General features: G+C 48.0%; 2 protein-coding genes across 8 annotated transcripts in view; one reads left to right on the top strand and one right to left on the bottom strand.

Annotated features, from left to right (window-relative positions):
- Nucleotides 1-10,373, bottom strand: part of DOT1L (DOT1 like histone lysine methyltransferase) — a 76,020-nt gene extending 65,647 nt beyond the window's left edge. For 2 of the 5 annotated variants that reach the window (XM_081177577.1, XM_081177578.1), the window contains exon 1: nt 10,007-10,372. In XM_081177577.1, the coding sequence (XP_081033703.1) occupies nt 10,007-10,087 (81 nt within the window). In that variant the 5' untranslated portion in view covers nt 10,088-10,372. Of the gene's footprint in view, nt 1-10,006 lie in introns of all 5 variants that reach the window. The other 3 variants (XM_081177580.1, XM_081177581.1, XM_081177579.1) reach the window with 2 other exon arrangements.
- A 13,357-nt stretch (nt 10,374-23,730) lies between these two features.
- Nucleotides 23,731-24,672, top strand: part of AP3D1 (adaptor related protein complex 3 subunit delta 1) — a 47,446-nt gene continuing 46,504 nt past the window's right edge. For all 3 annotated transcript variants that reach the window (XM_081177612.1, XM_081177611.1, XM_081177610.1), the window contains exon 1: nt 23,731-23,887. In XM_081177612.1, the coding sequence (XP_081033738.1) occupies nt 23,792-23,887 (96 nt within the window). In that variant the 5' untranslated portion in view covers nt 23,731-23,791. The remainder of the gene's footprint in view (nt 23,888-24,672) is intronic.

Here is a 24,672-nt window from a genome sequence, read left to right as displayed (position 1 = left end):
AGTTCAGAGGACAACCTTGAGCCAGGTTGAGAATTTTGAGAGCTTAAAAAAGGAAAGTCACTCAATCCCAGGACAGTCCACATCTCTATTGGCCTATTCCAACCTCTTTTTCGTAATGGTGACTCAGACCATTCATAACATAGGAATATTCTTCCCAACTCTGAGCAGGGCAGTGGGGGAACTAAAGACAAGTGACAACAATTCACTCCAGACAAATTTTGATATATCTTTTTGTAACTTCTTGGGCATATAACACTGCCTATTATCGGGATTGATTGAAATAAATACAACATCTTTGGCAAGACATTCATCATTGCTGCTATCCTACCTAAAAGGGAAAGGTTCATTCTATTCCAAACTTCCAAGTTCTTTTTTATCTCAATCCACACTTTCTCACAATTGTTGTTGTTTAGTCGTTTAGTCGAGTCTGACTCTTGGTGACCCCATGGACCAGAGCACACCAGGCACTCCTGTCTTCCATTCTCATAATTATCTTTATATAAATTCAGGTTTTTATTTGGAAGCCAAATTCCTAGATATTTGACTTTCTTATAAATCTCCATGTACATCATTACTCCTAACTCTCTTTTTTCCAACTCAGTCATATTTTTAACTATCATCTTAGTTTTCCCTTTATTTATCTTAAATCCAGCCACCCGCCCAAATTCCTTTATTTTCTGTAAAAGTATTGGGAGTATTGGGAGAGATGTCGTTGGCTCTTCTACTGTGATTACTAAATCATCTGCAAATGCTTTTAATTTAAATTCCAAAACAGTTCAGGTCCAATGATCCCCAGATGGGGGAGACCTCAGGTGCCATCCTGGCATATTCACTTGGTCGCAAGTGGCTGATAGGTAAAGGTAAAGGGACCCCTGACCATTAGGTCCAGTCGTGGCCGACTCTGGGGTTGCGGCACCCATCTCGCTTTATTGGCCGAGGGAGCCGGCGTACCTGTGTCATGCTTCCGGGTCATGTGGCCAGCATGACTAAGCCACTTCTGGCGAACCAGAGCAGCGCACGGAAACGCCGTTTACCTTCCCACCTATTTATCTACTTGCACTTTGACGTGCTTTCGAACTGCTAGGTTGACAGGAGCAGGGACTGAGCAACGGGAGCTCACCCCATCACGGGGATTCGAACTGCCGACCTTCTGATCGGCAAGTCCTAGGCTCTGTAGTTTAACCCACAGCGCCACCCGCATCCCTGGCTGATAACCAGGAGCAAAATGAACCTGGCAAATTTTGAACGCTGGCTTGTGGGAAGGGGAAGCTATCAGCTGCAACAGGCACCCCTTTTCAGGCCTAATTTCAGCAACAAGGTGGGGGCCACCAACACAAGGCATTCATGGATGAATGGACTAAGAGCCTTGAAAGGTGCAATAAAGTATCCCCCAAACTCTGCTTGTAGGAGTGGCTGAGCCTCTTTAACAAGGGTGGGCAGATGCACACTTCATAAGCAAAATTGTTGTGGCGCGCTGCTGTTTCCTTCTTTGAAATTTCACTGCAGTTATATAGCTAAGTAAGTCCAATGTTAAACATCAGAGCACGCTGAACGCAAGGTGTGTTACGTTGAAAACCACAACTTCTGTATTGGGGGGAAGCTGAAATGCTGCAACCCCAGTAAATTTCGCAAATAGGCTGAGCATGCATAACCTTATTTTGCATATCCAGCATTTGCGCTTTTTTTCTTCTTCAGTGTATTCTGGTTGGGTAGCCTTGGAAAGGGGAACTGAGTGTGCCTTGCAGAACTTATGACCCCTCCTCCCCATGTCTGCATTTGATAAATTCTAGCATGCACACGCGCACACACCCCTAATGATAACTTTCTGGCAGAACGCAAACATATCAGGGACAAAGTTCAAGGACTGATTCTCTGCTCCTCTGTTTAAGAGCTGCTGAGTTAAGCAGGGCTGAAAGAGCCACCGCTGTGATGTGGTGGTCAGGGTGCCAGACTAGGACCTGGCAGAGACCAGAGTTCAAATCTCTCACTCAGCCACAAGGGTGACCTTGGGGGCCAGTCCCTGCCTCTCTCGGCCTAAGGTACCTTATAGGGTCGCTGTGGGGATTATAAGGACTTGAAGAAAACCTTGGACACTGGTGTTACTCAACCTTGGTTCCCTGGGTTTTGTAGGACTACAAATCCCATCATCCCTGACTATTGGCTAAGCTAAAAGTGGAGGATGGGAGGTGCAGTCCTACAACATCATGGGGCCCACAGTTGAAGAACACCAATGTACACCCCCCCCCTTGAGCAACTTGGGATAAAAAGGTGATATCCAAATAAATACAATAAATAAAATTAATGTCTGGTTTATTTAAAGACCCCCCCCAACTGAGAACACCCAAATAGCTAGAATCATAGAACTGTAGAACTGAAAGGGACCACAAGAGTCCCTGGGATGCAGGAATCTTGTTCTCTGCAATGGGACTCGAACCCACAACCCTGCGATTAAGAGTCTCATACTCTACCAACACACACACACACCTCAATTGCTGAGTAGGTCTCCTCTGACCGAAAATCCAGCACTCCATCCATACCACAATCCCAAAAGCTCTGCTTCACTCGAACAGAACCAATTCCCACCTTGCTACTTGAACCTCCAGCAAAGGAAACAGAGCAGTGAAACTAAGAGACAGTCTGCTGACGTCAGAGACCTCAGCTCTGAAACCACAAGGGCACCCTTCTTTCCTTTGGTGCCACAAAGCTTCTAAGCCCGGGGAGGAGAGAATTTTATTTTTATCTATTTTTTACAGCTGACTATATGTCAGCAGGCTAGCGAACAGCGCTGTCCAAAGCGGATTGATTTCTAAAAAGCCTTGCGGAATCCCTGCAACGTCCCTCATCTCGGTAACGGCTTTGGATGCACAGCGGGGGAAACGCTGCAGGTCAGGGCGACAGATGCAGAGACAGGCGAGAAGAAGGCACTTATGCACACATGCGCCCAATGCATGACTTATACCTGGAAGACACCATCACGGGATATGGTAATGGGCTTTAAGAGGGGACTGGACGGAACAAGCCGTGGAAAGCAGGTCTAACGGAGCAGCGTTCACCACCAAGGTCAAGCGGAAAATGCCTTCCTAGTGCCAGATTCCGGAGGCCGTGGAACAAGGGTTGGTCTGACTGAAACTTCGACAAGGGGGCCAAACCGGCATGACTGAAACCTGAGTGGGTGAGCAGGGGAGAGTGAGTCTGACTCAGCTCTGTCTGCCTGGGTACTTGGCGCAGGAGCAGCAGAGGTTGGGACGCAGGGGAGGGGCTCACTATGGTCCTGTTGCCCCCACCAGGTAATACTTCTACTTTGGGACTTGTATCTGGTGCTGGAGGCCACAGAGGCAGCACAGGGAGACGGCTTGTTTACTATCCACCCATCTCTCTACTCGAACCAGTGGAGGAGGTTGCACAGGCGGGATAGAGAACCCAAGGACAGTGCTTTGTTTGTTTTTGTTTTTTAAAATAATTTTTATTCATTTTCCAAACAAATTTTATACAGTCAACAAATTATTTTACACTCATGCTTCAATTTTTGACTTCCCTCAGTTTCTCTGTCAATCTTTCGAAAAATTTCTATTTATTGACACATTTCTAAACATGATATTGCCTTTCCCCACTCCTTTTCCTCTTACTCTCTTTTTTGCAGTATTTCTTACTATTTCACAGAGTCTCTTCAAAACCAACAAGCGTTGTCTGTGCATCACATATGTTTTTCAGATATTCTGTAAATTCCCCCCAGTCCTCGATAAACTTTTGGTCTTTCTGGTATTGAATCTTCCCAGTCAATTTGTCCAATTCTGCATATTCGGTCAATTTCCTTCTCCATTCTTCCACTGTTGGAATTTCTTCCTGTTTCCATCTTTGGGCCAGAAGTATCCTTGCGGCAGTCACTGCATACTGAAACAGTTTACAGTCTCTCTTATTGATTTCGTTTCCTACCATTCCTAATAGAAAGGCTTCTGGTTTTTTAACGAACGTATATTTCAACATCTTTTTCAATTCACTGTATATCATTTCCCAGAAATCTTTCACCTTTTTACACTCCCACCACATATGATAGAAAGTACCTTATTTTTCTTTACATTTCTTTACATTTCCAACACTTATTGCATGTTTTATACATTTTGGCCAGTTTAACAGTGCTTTGAGGTCCATACTGGGATCACCTTAACAGGACCTGACGGGCACCATGGAAACCTGGGGCTCTCTCAAAGGTCACCTATGCATACTGTAGGGCTTTAGATTTGGCACAGATGCAGAAAGCGGGGTGGTCTGAGCTGCGGGGTGGTGATGCTGACTGGGACTACCCCATTGTCGCAGTCAGGCCATTTCCTGGTAAGGTTTGGACTGGCAGCCAACCCGATTGCATGCAGGGTTGGGGGGACAGACTATGAAGGGTCCCACCCCCCAGATTTGCAGGATCTGATTCCTGAATGCCCTGGGAGACTCTTCCAGGCGACGGGAAATATACACACTAGATGCTGTGGTTTATTTGATGTGGATTTTCAGGGCATACCATAATTTCACTTTGTTCTGGATGTTTCAGTTGGGTGTCTCCAATTAAGTTATACTCGGAGCAGACACAATGGAATTTATGGGCCTAAATTAGGCATGCCCATTTATTTCAGGGTATCTACTTGGAGTCATTGGGTACTACAACCCAATATCATCCTTGGTAATAATATTTATTCTATACATTAATTTAAAATATCATTAATAGAAGGTTGTTTCCAATATTAGTCATACTCAGAGAAGGCCCATTGAAATTAATGGGCATGATTAACTTAGACCTATTAATTCCAATGGGCCTAGTCTGATTAACTGCATACAACCCAAAATTTATTCTATATAATTTTTCTAGGGCAGGCATCCCCAAACTTGGCCCTCCAGCTGTTTTGGGACTACAATTCCCATCATCCCTGACAACTGGTCCTGTTAGCTAGGGATGATGAGAGTTGTAGTCTCAAAACAGCTGGAGGGCCGAGTTTGGGGATGCCTGTTCTAGGGGACTTACACACACTTTAAAAAAATGTTTAACAAAAAGAGCTTTACAGATTCTTAATTCCACCCCACAGCCAGATTTTGCTCTAAAATAAAAGTTTCAATTTAAAAAAATGCATCAGGTTGGAATGTCAACAAACTGAGATGGCCTTTTGAAATGAGATTTATTACACTGTGCAAACCAAGCTTGAAAAAACCCAGTGATGAAAAGAAACTAAGCAGAGAGGCAACTGCACTTTCGATTTCTGTGAAAGCGTTAGGAACACACACGAACATAGAGAGCTGCCCAAACAGGAAAGAGGACATTAACCACCATGCACTGCTCCCTGGGAACAGCCTAACAAGACGATCAAAAATAGCGCGCCCTCCTAAACGGGCAGGATGTTTTGGAAACCGGAGTATCCACAGCACCAAGATGACAGAAAGCCAAGGCTAACACCAGCGTGCAGCGGGGCTTGCCCTTCTCTCCTTAAAAACAAACAAACTGTCATTCCTCAACCACTCACACACTTAACAGCTGACCTGTGCAGTGCGGATCTCTTACAGCCACTCGAGTCTCCACAAGGCATGTGGGACCCTGCCTCATTTTAACCGCTGAAAGGCATGGAAACACAGCTGACGGAAATGCCGAAGGCCACAGAAATACGGTACTCAAATAAGCTCCATGCCAGCTAGAAGGAGGAGGAAGAGGAGGAGGAGGAGGAAGAAGAAGAAGAGGCCCATTCTCTGGCAAGAGAATGCAAGTCCTCTGACCCAGCTGAGATGCTGAGCACAGCAGCCTTTTGAGAAGCGGTTCTCTCTTTCACGCCCACCATATTATACTTCCAAAAATGTTATTTCTCTGGGGTTAGATCCTCCCCAAACACTATTATTCATAAGAGGGAGGGAGGGGGCAGCCACATTCGTGAGATGTTTAGAATGCTACACAGACGCACCATTGCAAAAATGAAATGAGGCGTCATCGCCAGCGGGCTCCAAAATAACCAAACATGGATCACAGCGGGGAGAAATTTGCAGGCATGTCTCTTCCATGAAGGAACAGGAACTGAAGAACATTCTTTACTTAAGTCTGCGTCCCTCATTTCGCTCCTCGTCCCCACTGCACATCTTCTTCCAACCAGTGGAAAACCCACAGGTAGAAAATGACCTTAGGGTTGCTTTTTATTCAACAACAACATCATGAGAAAGTTGCAAGCATTTCCATATATCCTGTGGGATAGCCCAGTCAGTAGAGCAGGAGACTCTTAATCTCAGGGTTGTGGGTTTGAGCCCCTCACTGGGCAAAAAGATTCCTGTATTGCAGGGGGTTGGACTAGATGACCCTTGTGATCCCTTTCCAACTCTACAATTCTATTATTCATCTCTCAGTCCAAAGCCACTCCAGAAAACACAGCTAATTAATTCTATTAATTTGTTTTTCTGCACTTTATCACCTCCCTAAAACAGAAGGGCCCTGTTACCTAGCGCTGAAGAAACAAAAAAGGAACCTAATCCTTTATATCAGTTTTGTACAATCCATGCAGCCACAGAGTATTAATTGTTCCTTGCAGCAGCTTATCCAAAATGAGTGACTGAGTCCAAATGTTGGGGGAAAGGAGGTGTGTAACACTGGATTTGGGTTTGGACGAAGAAGAAGTCTGGAAGGGGAAACCCTTAATTATCCCGTAATAATTTAATGCTCTTGGGAAACAGATGAAACACGCCTCTCCAAGAGCACACATTACAGCAGGCAAAGGATTGCGAGGTGTGGAAGTGTCAAAGGCAGGAACAGGAGGCAAGAAGGATGTTTGGGGTGTGGACCTAGAGGAGTATCTGCAAGTGGGTGAGTCATCCACAAACAGGAAAAGTAGGATTATTTTGAAATGGCTGGCCTGGGATGCAAAGAATGTCTGGGACTCAAAAGAGTGTGTATGTGGGGGAGCAAGATAGGGTGGGGAGAGCTGAACAGAAAAGGTTGGCAAAGGACCAAGCAGGCAACAGCTCTGTGTCCTGAGCAATGGGGTCAGGACAGAGAGAGCAAGGCCAGTGACAGTTGCATTCAGTGGGTCAACTGAGGATTTGGGAGGTTAAAGCAAGGAGATTACTGGGTGCAAAATAATAATAATAAATGTTTTGGTTACACTTAAGTAATGAACACACCACACCAGGATAGCATCTGACCGCAAACGGGAGGCGTTAATGAGAAGCAGGGGACAGATTTCCAAACAATCTACACACACAAAAATATCTTATCAAAGATGATAAAGGGCAGGGAGGAGTTTCTATTTACACTAGAGGTGGCGGCAGCAGGAGGATCTCTTTATCTCTTGGGCAACTGCCCAGCCATCCCTCCTCCTCCTGCCAGTGGTGGGCAGAGATAAAAGCAGTTGGGACAATGAATGTCAATTTTACCAGGGGGTGGGGTGGGGGACATCTCAAGGTTCCCCAGCCCTGGTGTATTATGTATTTATCAGCAACTTTACTCAAATGACTCAAACTTACAAACCTAACAGAAACACTGAAGCCAATTGCAACACACACACACACACACACACACACACACACACACCTATAGAAATGAAAGGCAGGTCTAGCAGGAGATGCTGTCTCAGCAAAGGAGGCCACAAATACTTTAAATCTTGAGGGCCAAAAGCATGGGAGAAAGGGGGAAGCTTTCATGCCAGAACCAGGCAAGGAAGGCGCCACACAAGCCGTATCTCATCACTGCTCCCCTACAACTGAAGTGCAGAGATATGAAACCCTCACATGTTTACAGAGTCAGTCCATGGTAAGCATAATGACTAGCAGCCAAGATGCGTTTCCCTCCAGAAACGTGTCTAATTTTCCACTTAAAAGCCATCTAAGCTAGATGTCCCTGGCAAACTGCAAGCAAGTCAGGAAGCACGGAGCACGCACAGGAAGATGTACTAAGCTGTGTGTGGAAGGCAAGCCCGGAAGGGGAAGGGATGACAGCAAGTGGGTGCAAGGAAGTAGAGATCAGTTTGTCAGGAGTTGAGAAGCAGAAAAGGGGAGGGTGGTGTGTGTTCAGCCCCAGAGAAGCTGTTCTGCGCAGGAGATTCAAATGGAAGAGGTTTCCTTGTGGAGGATTTCTGAAGGGGGAAAAGTCAAGATCAAAACACTGGGGGAAGACATAAAAGCACACAGAACAGAGGAAAGCACTCAAGGATAAAGGGCAAATGTGGCAAAGAACATATTCTGGAGACACCTCTGAGCCCTGTAGTCAGACTGGCTTCATTTCACATCAGGATCATCTCCAGGAAAAAGTTTTGAGGACAGGAAAGTTTAAATATTAGAGAAGGTGCTTGTGTGGCAGTGTGTGTGCCTCATGTCCTGCACAAAAGGCAAAATTTGCATCCATTGCTCCTCTTACTTTCACCTCTGCCCCCACCCCTGGTATGTGGCCCTCGGCAGATTACAGGGAAGGTAACATGGCCCTCGGGGTGCAAACAGTTCACCACTCCACCTGGCATTATAAGGGGGGTCAAATTTTAACAGGGGAACACGTAGAATGCTGAGACAGAGTTCTGCAGGAGTGAGGAGCTGATGCAGTCCAAGTGAGACATCATGTGGATGAGTACCTCTGGGCAGTTGAACCAATTTCTAATGCACATGTCTGTATAAAGAGTGTGAAGCGTTTGGTGTGAAGGGCGACCTTCAGAGAAAAACACTGCATGTATGACCTCCTTGCCCTTTGCATAACATTCTCTGTTTCCTCACTAAGAAACATCCAGTTGCATCCCACATCCGTTCCCCCCCCCCAACATAATACCTGCCCTGGCAGGAAGGCCCCACCACCACCACCAACTTAACACACACAGTTTCTGGATAGCCCCATTGTGTAATAACCCCAACCCAAATTCACCCAGAGAAGTTCCCCCCATGGAAGTTCCATTTCCAAGCAGCCAAACTTCCCCCATATAACAGCCCCCCCCAATGCAACGCACTCAAGAGGCAAAGCGCTCCCCATTCACATAGCCCCCCACCCCCCATGTTTTTGCACAGTGGAGTTCCTGACATAATTTTGTCACATTCCTTCTCCCCCCCCCCCCCGCTTCTTAACACTTCCAATTGCTCTCTACCCCCCTAGCCACATAGGCAGCAAATTATTCCACACAACATATGATTTTCCCCCTAATGGGGTACCCCTAGACACCCATTTATTACCACAAAACATTCCCAATTGTAGCCCCCAGAGAGGATACAGAAACCACCCCTATAGAACAAGCCTCTATGAAGCTTGTTTCCTCCTTATAACCAACTAAGCTGCCCTCTCCAAGTCCCCCCAAATAATAACCCCAATACCATAGCAGCCCCCAAAATCTCCCTCCCGAACTCCCAATATAGGAACCATCTCCCTCCCCAACTGGTCCCCACATAATCCTACAAACTGACAATGCAACCCCTCAAAATCCGTCTCCCCAACTCCTCCATTTGTCACCCCCCAAAAAACTTGCACATCCCCCAAATACCCCATATGGCAACTCCCTAAACGCTCCTCCCCACATATAACAACCCCTCAAAATCCCTCTCCCCAACTCCCCCCTACGGCAACCCCCCCTGAACTTACACATCCTCCAGATGACAACCCCCCAAAATCTCTCCCTACATAAAGCAACCCCACCCCATCAGCACAACTGCCCCCCAATGCACTCAAATCCCCAAATACCCCATATGGCAACCCCCCCCGTACCCCTCCCCGCATACAACAACCTCTCAAAAGAAAAGCAGAAAAACTCAGGTGACACAGCAGCCCATCAAATCCCCGACCCCAACAGACTCCCCCCAATGGCAACCCCCCCAAATACCCCTCCCCACAACTAGCAACCTTCCCCCCCCACAAAACCCCCCACAACCTATAACCCCCCAGGTGACACAACAGCCGCTCGAATCCCCCCATAAAAATGCAGGAGATAAGACAGAGCCCCCCCTCCGCTCCCTCGAGCCCCCTAACCCTGCCCCCTTCGCGAGGGGGGCTCCCCTCCCCGGGCCTCCCGCCTCCCCCACCACTCACGTAGACGGGCAGGGGCCACGGGTAGACGGCCGGCTCGGCTCCCACGGGCGACTTGAGCCGCAGCTCCAGCCTCTCGCCCATGTTGGCGGCCGAAGGGGCCCCGGCGCGGCGGCGTCGAGGGAGCAGGCGAGGTCAGGTCGGGGCGGCGGAGGGGGCCCAGCGGCGGCGGACCCGCACCATGCTAGACCGGCGGCGGCGGCGGCGGCTGAGGAGGAGCACCAGCGAGAGGCGAGGAAGGAGGGGGCGGGAGGCAGAGAGGGGAGGCCGCTCCTTCCCCTGCTCTCTATTGTCGTCGCTCGCGCCGGGCCGGGCGCCTCGTCAGCCGCACCAAGAGCGACGCGGCCGCCATTTTGGGCCGCTCGCCCCCCCTCCCTCGCACGCCCGGCGGCGTCAGGGAAGGGAGGGGCCGCGGAGGAGGGCAACGGCGGCCAAGCTAACAGGGGCGCCAAGGGAAAGCAGGCGGGCGGGAGATGCCAACCAATGTTATTTCCATAGGTTGTTTCGCTACTATCCTGGTGGTGGGATAGGTCGCGGGCGGGCGGGCGGGCGGGCGGGAGCGCGCGCAGGGAAGGCCAGGACGCACGCGCGGGCGGATGAGGGAGAGAAAGCGCGAACGCACGACAATGCACGGAGGGGGCGCGCACGGGCGGGGGGCGGGACCAACCACGAGAGTGGGCGGAGCTTCTCAGCTTACCCCCCCCCCAAATTAAAAAAAGTAGGCAGGCGGGTGCCCAGGAGGTGGGCGGGGCCACCCACGAGAGTGGGCGGGGCTTGTCTTCTCTCTCCCTCGACATACCCAATGAAATAGTAATGAAAAGCGCGGCGCGCGGGAAAATGTGAGGGGCCGCGCGTGCGCGCTGAGGAGAGGCACGCTTAAGGGGCGCGGGCGGCCGAAGAGAGAGTGCGCGCTTCTGAGGAGAGAGTGACAGCGCGCGTGCGCGAGCGAAACCTCCCCCCCGCGCGCGCCCGCCTCTGCGCGTGCGTGCCTTGTCCTCAGTTGCCCTCAGCGACGGCGCTGCCTGTCAGGAGGCGGCGGTTGAGGCGTCGGGCGCGCGCCTCGCTCCAGGTGTCTCCCTCACACGCCGGGAGGGCGCGCGCGCGGGGGGCGCGCTCCGAGCCCAGAGGCAGAGACACGCGTTTCTTCCTCAGAGGCGGGTTCACACGAGACGGACAGAGACGCGGGTCGGGTTCAAACGAACAAAAACCCTCCACGCAACCTCTGAGGAAGACAGGCTGATAAAAATGCCTGAAGTGGTTAGGATGCATATATATATAAAATGATATTAATGTATTTATTTCAGTGGGTGTCCTCCAGGGTATAATTTAACTGCATACAACCCAGAATGTGCCCCCTGAGTGCAAACCTTCTAAGATCTCATTTCATTTCCATTTTTTTTAATTGAAGTTACTAGTCCTCAATACTATTTATCTATTTTATTTTAAACATTTATATACCAGCTCGCTTATATTTCCATTTATATACCGTAGTAACTTAGTATATGAATAAGTTAGTGAGTCACAGGGTGAGTCCTTTAAAAGAGGCCCCATAGATACAGGGTGCACATGTTCCACAGGGCCTCTTTTAAAAGACTCACCCTGTATATAAAGATAAAGATATAAATATGGTGGTATATGAATTATAAGCAAGTATAAACTTATCTTTATATGCTAATTTAGGTCAGTTAATTTAAGCAGGTCTGATCATGAATATAGCCCAGTTATATAACATCAGGAGGTGGGCAGGTGTGGCCCCCCAGGCCTCTCTATCTGGCCCTTGGAACTCTCTGTAAGCCACACCCCTCGCTGATCTGGCGCCACACCCTCCTTGAATGTTTCCTGCTTGGCTGGGATGTCCTTGGATTCTACTAATGCCTCTGGGTGACATCCCACCGTACAAAGGTCAAATCCACATTGCATGTGGCCTCCAGAAGCTTCCCCAGAAAGGAATTCGGCCCCCAGGCTGGAAAAGCTTCCCCATCCGTCATAATCAATATGTTTTCAAATCAATATGTTATCTGCCAAATGAGCAGATTTTCTGGTCCTTCCGTATTCCTTTGCATGCAGATTTGTTAAATTTTGTGGGGCTGGGGGAGTGCGGGCGCACGGCTTGCAGCGGAGGGTTTGAGAGCAACGTTTTGGACGTGCGGCAGATGCTCCGTCTGCAGCTGCTGGAACAGAACATTGCAAGGGGGGCGTCTTTGGAAGGGAAGGAGAAATATAAGCTCAGATTGTCTCAGCAGCTCTAGTCCAGCAGGGGGAGGAAATCTGGTCCTCGGTGCTTCCAAGGTCTGCAGAGGAAAACTGCGAGGTGGGGGGTAAGGATAAGAGAAATGTGAGTTTCCAGATCCAGGAATCGGCTGCAGGTGTGGAACAGACCTGTGCATCGCCATGCGAAGCACCTTTCACTTTGAAAACGCAAAGGCGAATGGTTTGTTTCTTTTCTTTTGCAAAAGTCCATTCTGCAGCATTGCAAACACCGCTCCCTGTACCAAAATAGGGTTTTTCTATTGCAATTTTAAGTTGTGAACCGCACTGAGATTTGCAGGGCAGGAGCAGCTGTTGGCATCCCTTCCCTGGAGACAAGCCAGAAAAGCTATTGTGGGCGGAAGGAGACATGTGTGGGGACATGCCTCAAGGCCGCCAGAGCAGGAAATACTGAACAAGGTGGACCAGTGGTCTGAGCCTATAGGAGGCCACTTCCTAGGTTCCTCTTTAGCCAGGCCTTTGGTTGATTAACATCTGGTGCCCTTTTAAAATGTGCTGTGGGGGGCATTATTGGGTTGTTTTTGTTTTATCTGGATTGTGAATCTTGGGTTTTTATATTGTGATTTCATCCTGTGAACCGCCCTGAACCTTCATGTATAGGGTGATATAATAATAATAATAATAACAACAACAACAATAATGTAAAGGGACCCCTGACCATTAGGTCCAGTCATGGCCGACTCTGGGGTTGCAGCGCTTGTCTCATTTACTGGCCGAGGGAGGCGGCGTACAGCTTCCGGGTCATGTGGCCAGCATGACTAAGCCGCTTCTGGCGAACCAGAGCAGTGCACGGAAATGCCGTTTACCTTCCCGCCGGAGCAGTACCTATTTATCTACTTGCACTTTGACGTGCTTTCGAACTGCTAGGTTGGCAGGAGCAGGGACCAAGCAACGGGAGCTCACCCCATCAGATTCAAACCGCCGACCTTCTGATCAGCAAGTCCTAGGCTCTGTGGTTTAACCCACAGCACCACCCACGTCCAATAATAATAATAATAATAATAATAATAATAAATTCATTTAGAGCAAAGGATCCTAAATTCAGCCCTTGCCATTTCCAGACAGTGTACGGAGGGTGAATTTCTGGAAATATTCACATGCATACATATTTTATGTGCACGTATTTTCACATGCAGCATCAGTCAGCAACTGGTTGCCAAGCAAGCTCTCTGAAGGGGGGAAGTCCTCAGCCAAGGAAAGCCCTCTCTGGAGCTTCAACCTTCCCTTTTTTTGCGGGAAATTCCCTTATTCCAGCACGGTTTCCCACTGCTTCCTGCTGCTATCCCAGATTTTTAGATATCCCGTAGACTGTCCCCGGGACAGGTGAGGCTGCGGATCCCTTATTTTCAAATCTGAAAGTTGACAGCTATGCTCTGGAGTAATCTAGGTCACCGATTAGGGCAGCCCAGAATGCAAATCAAAAGTTATTTCTCCCCCACCTCTTTCTCACCTCTTACAGATTCCTTCCCTGCCTGCGGCTGCACAATTGGACTGGCGGCCGTGAGGCATGTCCCCACACATGTCTGCCTCCGCCCACAAAAGCTTTTCTGGCTTGTCTCCAGGGAAGGGATGCCAACAGCTGCTCCTGGCCCGCCTTGCCTGGTTGGCAGGCATGTTATCAAAACACCCCCTGCCGCCTCGCCGCCGCTTTTCAAGCTGCTGCGGAGAGCCACGAAGGCTGAAATTTGGTTCCCTCCCAGTTGAACATCCTATTGCAGGGGTCAGCAACCTTTTTCAGCCGTGGGCCGGTCCACCGTCCCTCAGACCATGTGGTGGGCCAGACTATATTTTGAGGGGGGAAATGAACAAATTCCTATGCCCCACAAATAAACCAGAGATGCATTTTAAATAAAAGGACACATTCTACTCATGTAAAAACACCAGGCAGGCCCCACAAGTAACCCAGAGATGCATTTTAAATAAAAGGACACAATCTACTCATGTAAAAACCACGCTGATTCCCGGACCATCCACGGGCCGGATTTAGAAGGCGATTGGGCCGCATTTGGCCCACGGGCCTTAGGTTGCCTACCCCTGTCCTATCACATCCCCTGGTCTGTTTTAACAGGGCGGCAACATGTGGCTTTCCTGTGGCAGAAAAGTTAACTGGACCACCCTGACACGATTGACTGGACCTTTTACTGTCTGTGGTCTGTTAAGTGCTTCGCTTTCCTGGATGAAATATGGAGAGAGGTGTGTGTGCATACAGATTACACAGGAGAGCTGCCTTCTACTTGTCAGAGCCGTTGCTCAGTCTAGCTCAGCACGTCCTACACTGACTCGCAGTGGCTCGCCAGGGTTTCAGGACAGAAGCCATTCCCAGCCCTATCTGGAAACTGAACCTGAGGCTTCTGCATGGAAAGCAGGTGCAACATCCCCTGAAATTAGGAAGCAGCCTATGGTACAAAGGGCGACATTTATACTCAGCGCTCTGCCCACCTCTGTCTCCAACCAGCTGGCTCTCATATAGCTCAGCTGGCAGAGCATGAAACTCTTAATCTCAAGGTTGTGGGTTTATGCCCAAGCGTTGGGCAAAAGACTCCTGCATTTCAGGGGGTTGGACTAGATGACCCTTGTAGTCCCTTCCAACCCTACAATTCTATGTTATCCATTTGAAAGCTGTGTCTCCAACCGCACACGTGTGACCCTCAGAAGGTTCCCCGGAAAACAGTGGCGCTCAGACGCATTACTTCCTCTGACCGTGCAGCTGGAACATAGTTATTCTGGCTAGAAGCCATTGAGAAGCCTTACTTTCCGTGAATTTGTCCAGTCCTCTTTTAATGGCAAGTTGGTGGCTGTCCTTACCTCCTGCGGAAGTGAGTTCCACAAGTTACTGTATTTTTTCACTCCAAAAGACGCACCTAGTTTTTAGATGAGGAAAACAATAAAAAGAATATTCTGAATGAAACAGTGGATGTATGATTTTTGTGGTTTATGCTGTGGCCACAGACATGTGATCTGATGGTGAATTTGGGGTGACCCAATGTAAAAATCCTGAGGATCCATGTTGATCTGTGCTTTGTAACCACAGTTTTGCACCATTGTAGCCCCAGGAAATAGCGGATATGTGATTTTTTTGGTGCAGGCTGTAGCCATGGACATGCTATGTGATCTGATGGTGAATTTGGGGTGGCCCAATGTAAAAATCCTGAGGATCCATGGGCTTTTACCTCCCCCCTCCCAGGCAACCTCCACTAGCGTCCCTTATCCCTCTTCCGATCCCACCAATCAGCTGTTTCCTTTCAACACTCCCTTCCCTCTTGTTTGCCTTAGTGTCTTTTCCTTAGCTGGAGCAGTTTTTTGCTCCTCCTTTTCTTCTAATTTCTCTCCTTATTGCTTTAGTCTTCCTGTTCCCCCCCTTTGCAAGTTTGCTGTCTTTACCTCCCCCCTCCCAGGCAGCGTCCCTTATCTCTCTCCCTGATCACTTCCCTCTTTTTTAAAAAAAACAACAACTGATCTGCTTTTTGCCCCGGGCAATTCGGCTCCAGGGACCACGCATTCACTCCATAAGATGCACAGGCATTTCCCCTTACTTTTTAGGAAGAAAAAAGTGTGTCTTATGGAGCGAAAAATATGGTAACTCCTTTCTTTTAGCTCTCCTTAACCTCCCAGTTCTACTGGACACCCATGAGTTCTCATGTTGTGAGAAAGGGACCCAAGAGGCTGGGTGTCATGGACTGGTTGGAGGCAGGGGAATGGTGGGAGGAACCACCAAGGGAAGACGGCTCAGAGCCCGGAGGTTGGTGGTGAGACGACAATGAGTGGTCAGAGCGAGAAGAGGAAGAAGACGTGGAGGTGGAGGTGTCGGAAGCTGAAGGGGTAACAGGGTTTAGTGAGCAGGGAGAGTCTGTGCGAGAGAGAAGTATAGAATCAGAGGCAGGAGCTGAAGCAGGAGAGGAGGGGAGGCCAAGAGGCAGAGATGGTGAAGAGTCACGGGTGTCTCCCCCTCCTGCTGCAACCATTTCCCCTCCCTGCTTGTTTCCCAGGACCAGGAGAGGTATGAAAAGGGTGGAACAAACACAAGCAAGGTGTCAGTCTCAGATTGCTTGGGAAGGACCTGGGGGAGGAGGCAACTTAGGAAACTTTGGGAAGGTGGAGACCTTCAGTCCTCACATCTGTCTCCTTGGGGCAAGACCTCCGGGGGGAAAGTTGCTGCGATCACAAAGGGTCAACTTCACAGTTGCAATCACCGAGTAAAGGGTCAACCTCACAGACACCGTGTAAGTTATTCTGACTTGACACCAGCTTGGACACTGCAGCCCCAAATTCTGCAGACGGTGGAACCACCATCTTCAAATTCAGCCTCAAGAGCCAGTCTTCATTCCGCGATTTCACTTGATTCCCAGAAGTTCAGTGTTAGGAGAGAGCAATAAAAGCTTTCCTCTCTCCTTGCCATGCAGAGTTTTCTAAACCATCACATGGCCTCTTGCTCTCCTTTTCTCTCAATGAAAAAGACACAAAGGCTGCAACCTTTCTTATGAAGAGACCTGTGGGTATAGGGTGGTATATAAATTTTAATGATGATGATGATGATGAATTTGCTCCACCCCTTGGCCATTTTGCCTGTCCTTTTCTGAACCTACTCAGAAAGCATTCCGGCCTTCAGCCGGAGGATCCCCTCTGGCCTGATCCTGCTAAAAGGCTCTTCTTAGGTTCATTTTTTTTAAAAAAAAAGTTTTGGGGGGAAATATTCCCAACAAGCAGCACAACGTTGCCAGTCCAGCCCCCGCTCCCCTACGCAAGGAGGAAAGCCCCTGAGCAGAACCCCACAATCTGGGGGGAAAAAGAACCCCACAATCTGTTACCATAATAGCAGCCTCAGATCCAAAGACCCAGGTGGCCCCAGGGACATTAAAAAGCCTTTGAGAAGCCTTTTGCAATTCTGACACAGACACCTCAGGTGATGGGCTGAGAAGATGAGGAGCAGTCAAGGAGACCTGGACTCCTGAAAGCTGTGGGGGGGATTTGGAATGCACCCCAAAGCAGGTAGGCACCCAATTGTGCATCTACGCAGTAAATTCGCCCCTCGGCTGTGTTTGAAAGGTTCTCTGCTTCTGGTGGGCAATTCCTACACTAACAGATGGTTGAAAGCAAACTCTTTTCTTTTGATCATTTTTCCAAGACTGCCTTTCCCCCCTTTTGCCACAAGCATTTCATTCCATCTCTCCAGAACATTATATATATATATATATATATATATATATATATATATATATATATATATGCAGGTTTTGGTGTCTTCGGGTGTCTTCCCGTGTAAGAGTTGGGGTGTCTAGGCGACGTTTCGACGAGGTCTCACTCGTCATCTTCAGGCTGGTGCTTTTGGCTTCTTGTTACTGGAACAGAGCAGGATCTCAGTGTTTGAGTTCCTATAAATACTGTTGAGGGGGTGTGGTGTATAGCCTCCAACGTTCTGGGCAGAGAGGAAGTTCCCAGGTTAGTGTGCCTTTTCTTCTTTTGTTCATTAATTACTTGAGGGATATCTTGAGAGATTTCTTGAGTGATATTCTGAGTACCATTTAGGAGGGTCATTAGGTGTGAATTAGTTGCTAAAGCTTTCGTGTCTTGACCTCTTGAGCTTGTGAAGAGTTTTTCTGAGAAGATGGCTGTACTGCACTTAGTTGTGCTCTATGAAATACCCTGCAAAGTCTGCCCAGCCACGTACATTGGACAAACAAACAGACGAATAAATGCACGTATCGCAGAACACAAGAATGCCGTCAAAAAAGAAGAAAAAACTTCCTCTCTTTACCAACACATGAAAGAAACAGGACACGAAATTAATTTTGCAGATTCCAAATTGCTCTTTAACATGGAACATCACCACAAGAAAATAATCATGGAAGCCATCGAGATAGAGAAACACCCTCACAACATGAACAAGCGTGACGACACGTCCCGCCTGCCAGACATCTGGAAATTAGCCCTCCCCACAAAAACCGACACCAGAACCAGAGGCACACAGAACGCCATCTCCAATCAACCACACCAGACCCAAACCCAGACCCTCTCCACAGATAAATTACAGACACCATCCAGTAGCCAAACCATAGTGGCACCTCCGGATGCTGCACCCCCCTGCAATCCCTACACAGATCTGGCTGGCACAGGGCACAAAACCACAGCTCGCCCCTATACACGAAGCCAAGCCAGAGCACAACTAAGTGCAGTACAGCCATCTTCTCAGAAAAACTCTTCACAAGCTCAAGAGGTCAAGACACGAAAGCTTTAGCAACTAATCCACACCTAATGACCCTCCTAAGTGGTACTCAGAATATCACTCAAGAAATCACTCAAGATATCCCTCAAGTAATTAATGAACAAAAGAAGAAAAGGCACACTAACCTGGGAACTTCCTCTCTGCCCAGAACGTTGGAGGCTATACACCACACCCCCTCAACAGTATTTATAGGAACTCAAACACTGAGATCCTGCTCTGTCCCAGTAACAAGAAGCCGAAAGCACCAGCCTGAAGATGACGAGTGAGACCTCGTCGAAACGTCGCCTAGACACCCCAACTCTTACACGGGAAGACACCCGAAGACACCAAAACCTGCATTCCTGTACCCGTGAAAATCTACGAAAGCAAATATATATATATATATATATATATATATATATATATATATATATATATATATATATATATATATATATATATATATATATATATATATATATTACTGCTGCACCATCCCACCCTAGCTTAGAACTCAGGATGAGCCTTTTGTTTTGTTTTAATAGTTTTTATTAAGAATTTCAACATCATAAATTACCAAAAACATATCATCTTCATTCCCCCCCCATTTCCCCCCTCCCCAAGAATAACCCTCCCTCCCCCCCACCCCCAGACTTCCCTCAGCTCCTCTCTCTGTTTTTCAACACATATTATTCTCTGCATATTATAAAATTGTAAAAATCCTTGAATTGTCCATCTATTATCTTAACAATAATAAATTTGTGTATGTTTATTCAAAACCTGCCAAGGAGTCCACAAAATTTTGTGTAATTTGTAAAAAGTTCCCATTCTTCTTTAAAGCCACAGTTGTCCTTGCATTGCAGTTTATATGTCAGTTTCGCCAGTTCTGCATAGTCCATCAATTTCTCTTGCAACTGTTCTTTCGTTGGGATTTCCTCTTTCTTCCACCCTTGCGCTATCAAGACTCTTGCCGCCGTTGTTGCAGACATAAATAAGTTATTTAATTTCCTTGGCAGGTCTTTTCCTACAATCCCTAACAAGAATGCTTCTGGTTTTTTTTACAAATGTTAGTTTAAACATTTTCTTCAACTCATTATATATCATTTCCCATTTTTAAAAAAATTTCTCTACATTCCCACCACATATGATAAAAAGTCCCTTCTTTTTCTTTGCATTTCCAGCATACTTTTGGGTCAGGACAACGGGCCATCTAGCCCAGCTTCCTGTCCACACAGATGCCCCAATGACAAACCCCTCCTCTGGTTTCGCTAAACTGGTATTGAGAAGCACTGCTGACTCCAGCTGTGAAAGCAGAGCACAGCCACCATGGCTAGTAGCCCCCGAGAGCCCTCTCATCCTCCATGAATCTGTCCAGTCCCCTTTTATATCCATCCAAGTTGGTGGCCATTGCTGCTTCCTGCGACAGGGAGTTCCACAGTTTATGCACTGTCCTTTATCTGTCCTGAATCTTCTCCTAACATTCGCACTTGGACTACTGCCATGCGCTCTACATGGGGCTCCCTTTGAAACTACAACTAATCCAGAATGTGGCAGCCAGACTGGTGACTGGGAGCGGCCGCTGAGACCACATAACACCGGTCTGGAAAGACCTTCACTGGCTTCCAGTACTGTATGTTTCTAAGCACAATTCAGAGGGTTGGTGCTGACCTTTAAAGCCCTAAACGGCCTCTGTTCAGTATACCTGACGGAGCGTCTCCACCTCCATCGTTCTGCCTGGACACTGAGGTCCAGCGCCGAGGGCCTTCTGGCGGTTCCCTCCCTGTGATAAGCCAAGCAACAGAGAACCAGGCAGAGGGCCTTCTTGGTGGTGGCAGCCACCCTGTGGAACGCCCTCCCATCAGATGTCATAGAGAAAAACAACTACCTGACATTCAGAAGACATCTGAAGGCAGCCCTGTTCAGGGAAGCTTTTAATGTGTGACATTTTAGTGTATTTTTGGTCTTTTTTGGAAGCCACCCAGAGTGGCTGGGAAACCCAGCCAGATGGGTGGGGTACAAATAATAAATTATTATTATTATTATTATTATTATTATTATTATTATTATTATTATTAAGCTTCATTGGATGCCCACGAGTTCTAGAGTTATGACAGGTGGGTAAAAACTTTCCTCTATCCACTTTCTCAATGCCCTTTGTCATTTTATAAACTTCTGCCATGTCGTCTCTTATTCTCCATTTCTCTAAACTAAAAGGTAAAGGGTAAAGGGACCCCTGACCATTAGGTCCAGTTGTGACTGACTCTGGGGTTGTGGCGCTCATCTCGCTTTACTGGCCGAGGGAGCCGGCGTGCAGCTTCCGGGTCATGTGGCCAGCAGGACTAAGCCGCTTCTGGTGAACCAGAGCAGCGCACGGAAACGCCGTTTACTTTCCCGCCGGAGCAGTACCTATTTATCTACTTGCACTTTGACATGCTTTCGAACTGCTAGGTTGGCAGGAGCAGGGACTGAGCAACAGAAACTCACCCCGTCGCGGGGATTCGAACCACCGACCTTCTGATCGGCAAGCCCTGGGCTCTGTGGTTTAACCCACAGCGCCACCCGCGTCCCTTTCTCTAAACTAAAAGGACCTAAATTCTGCCATATTTCCTCATGGGGAGACACTCCATCTCCTGCTGCCTCCAACGGTACAGGCAAGACATAGCCAAGACAGAGCCACTGTAGCTACTACATACTGATTTCCCTCGTGCCCATGAATATATCGGATCCACTTTTTAAGCTGCCAACCAGCGCTGCCTCCCGGGGAAAGGGGGGAAATTCCATCATTCAAACATATACAAGTCCTTTCTTGTATCTGTATGAATCTTCCGACTTTGGGCTTCATTGAATGCATGCTCATGAGTCCTGGAGACAGGCATAAGGTTGCAACCAGCTCAGTTCTACTCAAGAGTAGACCAATCCAAAAGAATGGCTGTGAAGTTTGCAATGTCCATTAATTTCAAGGGCTGTACCGCCTGGGATGAAAGGTTGTGTTGGCCTGCCCTCTGCTGGAGGAGATGCCAAACAGCAAAGGAAGCTTAATTCTCCGAATAAAGTTTTTCCATCTCAAATTCTTCCCCTCCTCCCCAAACCTCCATTGGGTTAATTTTCCAGACCTGTTATTCTGAATTACTGTTGCAAGGCATTCTGGACGTTCTCATTTGTAATTGGAAAGGCAAGACAACAAACGTTTCAAATCAACCAGTCTTGCCAATGTGGCATGTGGGCATATAAAATGGGTATTTATTTGTTTTGATTCAACTCCGGTGATGAGTGGTGGCCCATGAAAGGCCTCAAAGCGATCTCATGAAGAAATAATTAAAGATGTAAAAGTGATTGTGTGTATTCAAGACAATGAAGAACAATTCCATACGCTGAAAACCAAAAAACCCCACCCAACTTTCAATGCAGAACAGACATAGAGACCCAAATCTGCACTATGAACTTGTAGCAGGTATCATGTCATTAGAAACACTTACGGTTTTCCCTGAAAAGGATCCCAGATCTAAATATGTGTGTGTGTTTAGAGAGAGAGTTTAGTTCTTCCGTTTATTGTTCCAGCCAAAGGCAATAGCAAAATTGTAGCAACAGTATTAATAAAGTAATACACAACATGCATCCACAATCTAAGGTAACATTCATGATGTAAATGGGAATAATAATAATTTTATTATTTATACCTCGCCCATCTGGCTGGGTTTCCCCCCAGAGGCAACAATCTTAAATCTATCTTAATTTCAGATTAAACATCCACATTACTAAAACAATTAATTGTGACTTTATCTAACTACTTTTTCCAGGGTTTTTTTTCCTGATGCTGCACAGAGAATCACTCTCCATGCCATGTAGCTGTTATTGTCACTCAAAAGAAGCCAAACCATTTCTGATTCACCACAATCTTTTTTCATCCCACTTTTCCACCGGAGATACCCAGGGTGACCAGTTATGAAATAAAAACACAAAAGAAAGTAGAAAGGTAGATCTAAGTAGAACATCATAAAAAGTAGATAAAATATTTTAAAATAAAGAATGATAATAGATCCAATATTAATAGTGCTATAACAGCTTGGCATTAGCAGTAAATGATTTGGTTATATGATTAATATTAAAAACATATTTTCAGCATTACAGTTTGCTGCTCCCCAGATAAATGTAATTATGTATTAAAAATAATAAATACAAAATCAGCAATGGTTGCGGGAGGCAATGGAGGACAGAAGTGCCTGGCGTGCTCTGGTCCATGGGGTCACGAAGAGTCGGACACGACTAAACGACTAAACAACAACAACGTTATAGTAAAGTGTTGATCATGTGCTCAGTCTTCACAGGTTGTTTTTATTCATTGTTATATTGCTGTCTAAAAAAATCCTATTAATATTTTTACAAGCTTATTTATTGTTATTTATAATTTAATTTCTATAACTACCTTCATCTGAAGATCACAGGGTATTTTGCAATATGAAAACACACAAATACATGCCATAATAACTAAAACAACACCCTGTCCAGAGTTTAAAAGGCTATAGATTGTTTAATTAGTCAGATGGGAGGTGAATTTATTCTTTTTCTGTGTGTTGATCGTTGTGAACCACTCTGATATTTTTATAAAATAAAAATACTCTATCCATGTAATTACTGATCCATCAGACGTACCGCAAATATTAAAACATGCTTCTCTTAAAACATAATAAATAATAACATATAATCATTAGCCTTTATAGGGCAAAACTGTACAGCCAGACATGGGGGCGTGGCTATATCTTCCCCTGGGCGGAGCCAAGAAGGCGAGAGGGCGTGGCTCCAAGCGACGCCTCGGAATCCCCTTCGGGAGCGCCATGGAGGAAGCCGAGCGGGCGAACCATAGAGGTGGCTCGTCTCGGGGGAGAATGCCCCTGCGCGGGGTGGGCTTAGAAACGCCCAACCGGACGTGACGTCCTCTCCCTCTCCTTCCCTCGCTCTCTATGGGCAAGGAGGACCCGCCGCCTCAACTCGCGGAGCTAGAGAAGGACGTGGAACCTGGGGGCCGCGGCGTGGCGTGGCGCGGCGTGGTGACGCAAGCGCGCCGGAGGAGAAAGGGGGCGTGGCGCGAGCGCTCCCTCAGCTGACCGCCGGCCATTTTGTCGCCGCTCCGGCTCTTTCCCGCCGCCGCCGCCGCCCCGCGAAGCCCCCTCAGAGCAGCGCCGGCGGGGCCCGCCAGGGAGAGCGAGCGCCAGGGGCGGGAAGGAGGCATGTGAGGCGCCTTCGCCCGCCGCCGCCGCCTTCGCCTACCTCCGCCTCTCCCCCCCCCGGCCGCCCCCCGCTCGCCCCTCACCGCCGCCGCCGCCATGGCGCTGAAGATGGTGAAAGGCAGCATCGACCGCATGTTCGACAAGAACCTCCAGGACCTGGTGCGCGGCATCCGCAACCACAAGGAGGACGAGGTGAGGCGGGCGCTAGTCCTCATGGAGGAAGCCCGGGTTCTCAGGCTCCCCGTCAGTCCCTCGTGATGCTTCCCTTCGAGGCGCTAGTCCTCGTGATTCCCGAACACACAAGGGGGAGAAGGGGTTGGTGGGAACGAATCGGGTTGGGTCTCAAACCTACAACTCCCACCCCTGCTGACTAGGGGCGGTGGGAGTTGGGAGGAAGGCTCAAGGTGCTAGTCCTCGTGATTCCTGGGTTGGGAGCTCTCCTCCGTTGGGGTGGAATGACGGCGTCCCTGCAGGGTTTGGGGGACAGGCCTCTCTCGCCCAGCCCTACCTGGCGTGGCCGGGAATCGAACCCAGGACCTCCTGCAAGCGGAGCATCTGCACTGCCACTGAGCTGGGGCCCGAAAGGCGTCCAGACCTCAAGAGTTGCAGACAAAAAGGCTGCTTGAAACATGAATTTTAGGGCAGTGTTCGAAATTAGCCTGGTTTTGCCGGGCTCTTTTTGCTACTGGCGCAGGGTCCAGTTATGACAACGCGGAGGTTTCTGGGCAAAACCACAGTTTAAAAACCTCTGCTTTAGTCCATAGCTGTTTTCATTTCCACTCTGTGCGTTCCTCTTTCTTGCATACTGGGACAAGTGAATTGTTGTAAGAGCAAGCTAGAAGCCAAGCAATGTAGCTGAGATTGTAGAGTTGTAGGGTTGGAAGAGATCCCAAGGATCATTTAGCCCCAACTCCCTGGCAAACAAGACATTCTGTTGTAGCAACCGCAACATAAATTCAACGTATCATTGGGCGCCT

Source organism: Podarcis bocagei (genome assembly GCF_964188305.1).
Source record: "Podarcis bocagei genome assembly, chromosome: 18".
In the NCBI taxonomy this organism is placed as follows: domain Eukaryota; kingdom Metazoa; phylum Chordata; class Lepidosauria; order Squamata; family Lacertidae; genus Podarcis; species Podarcis bocagei.
The sequence above is the reverse complement of the archived record's forward strand: the minus strand, read 5'-3'. Positions and strand labels throughout refer to the sequence as shown.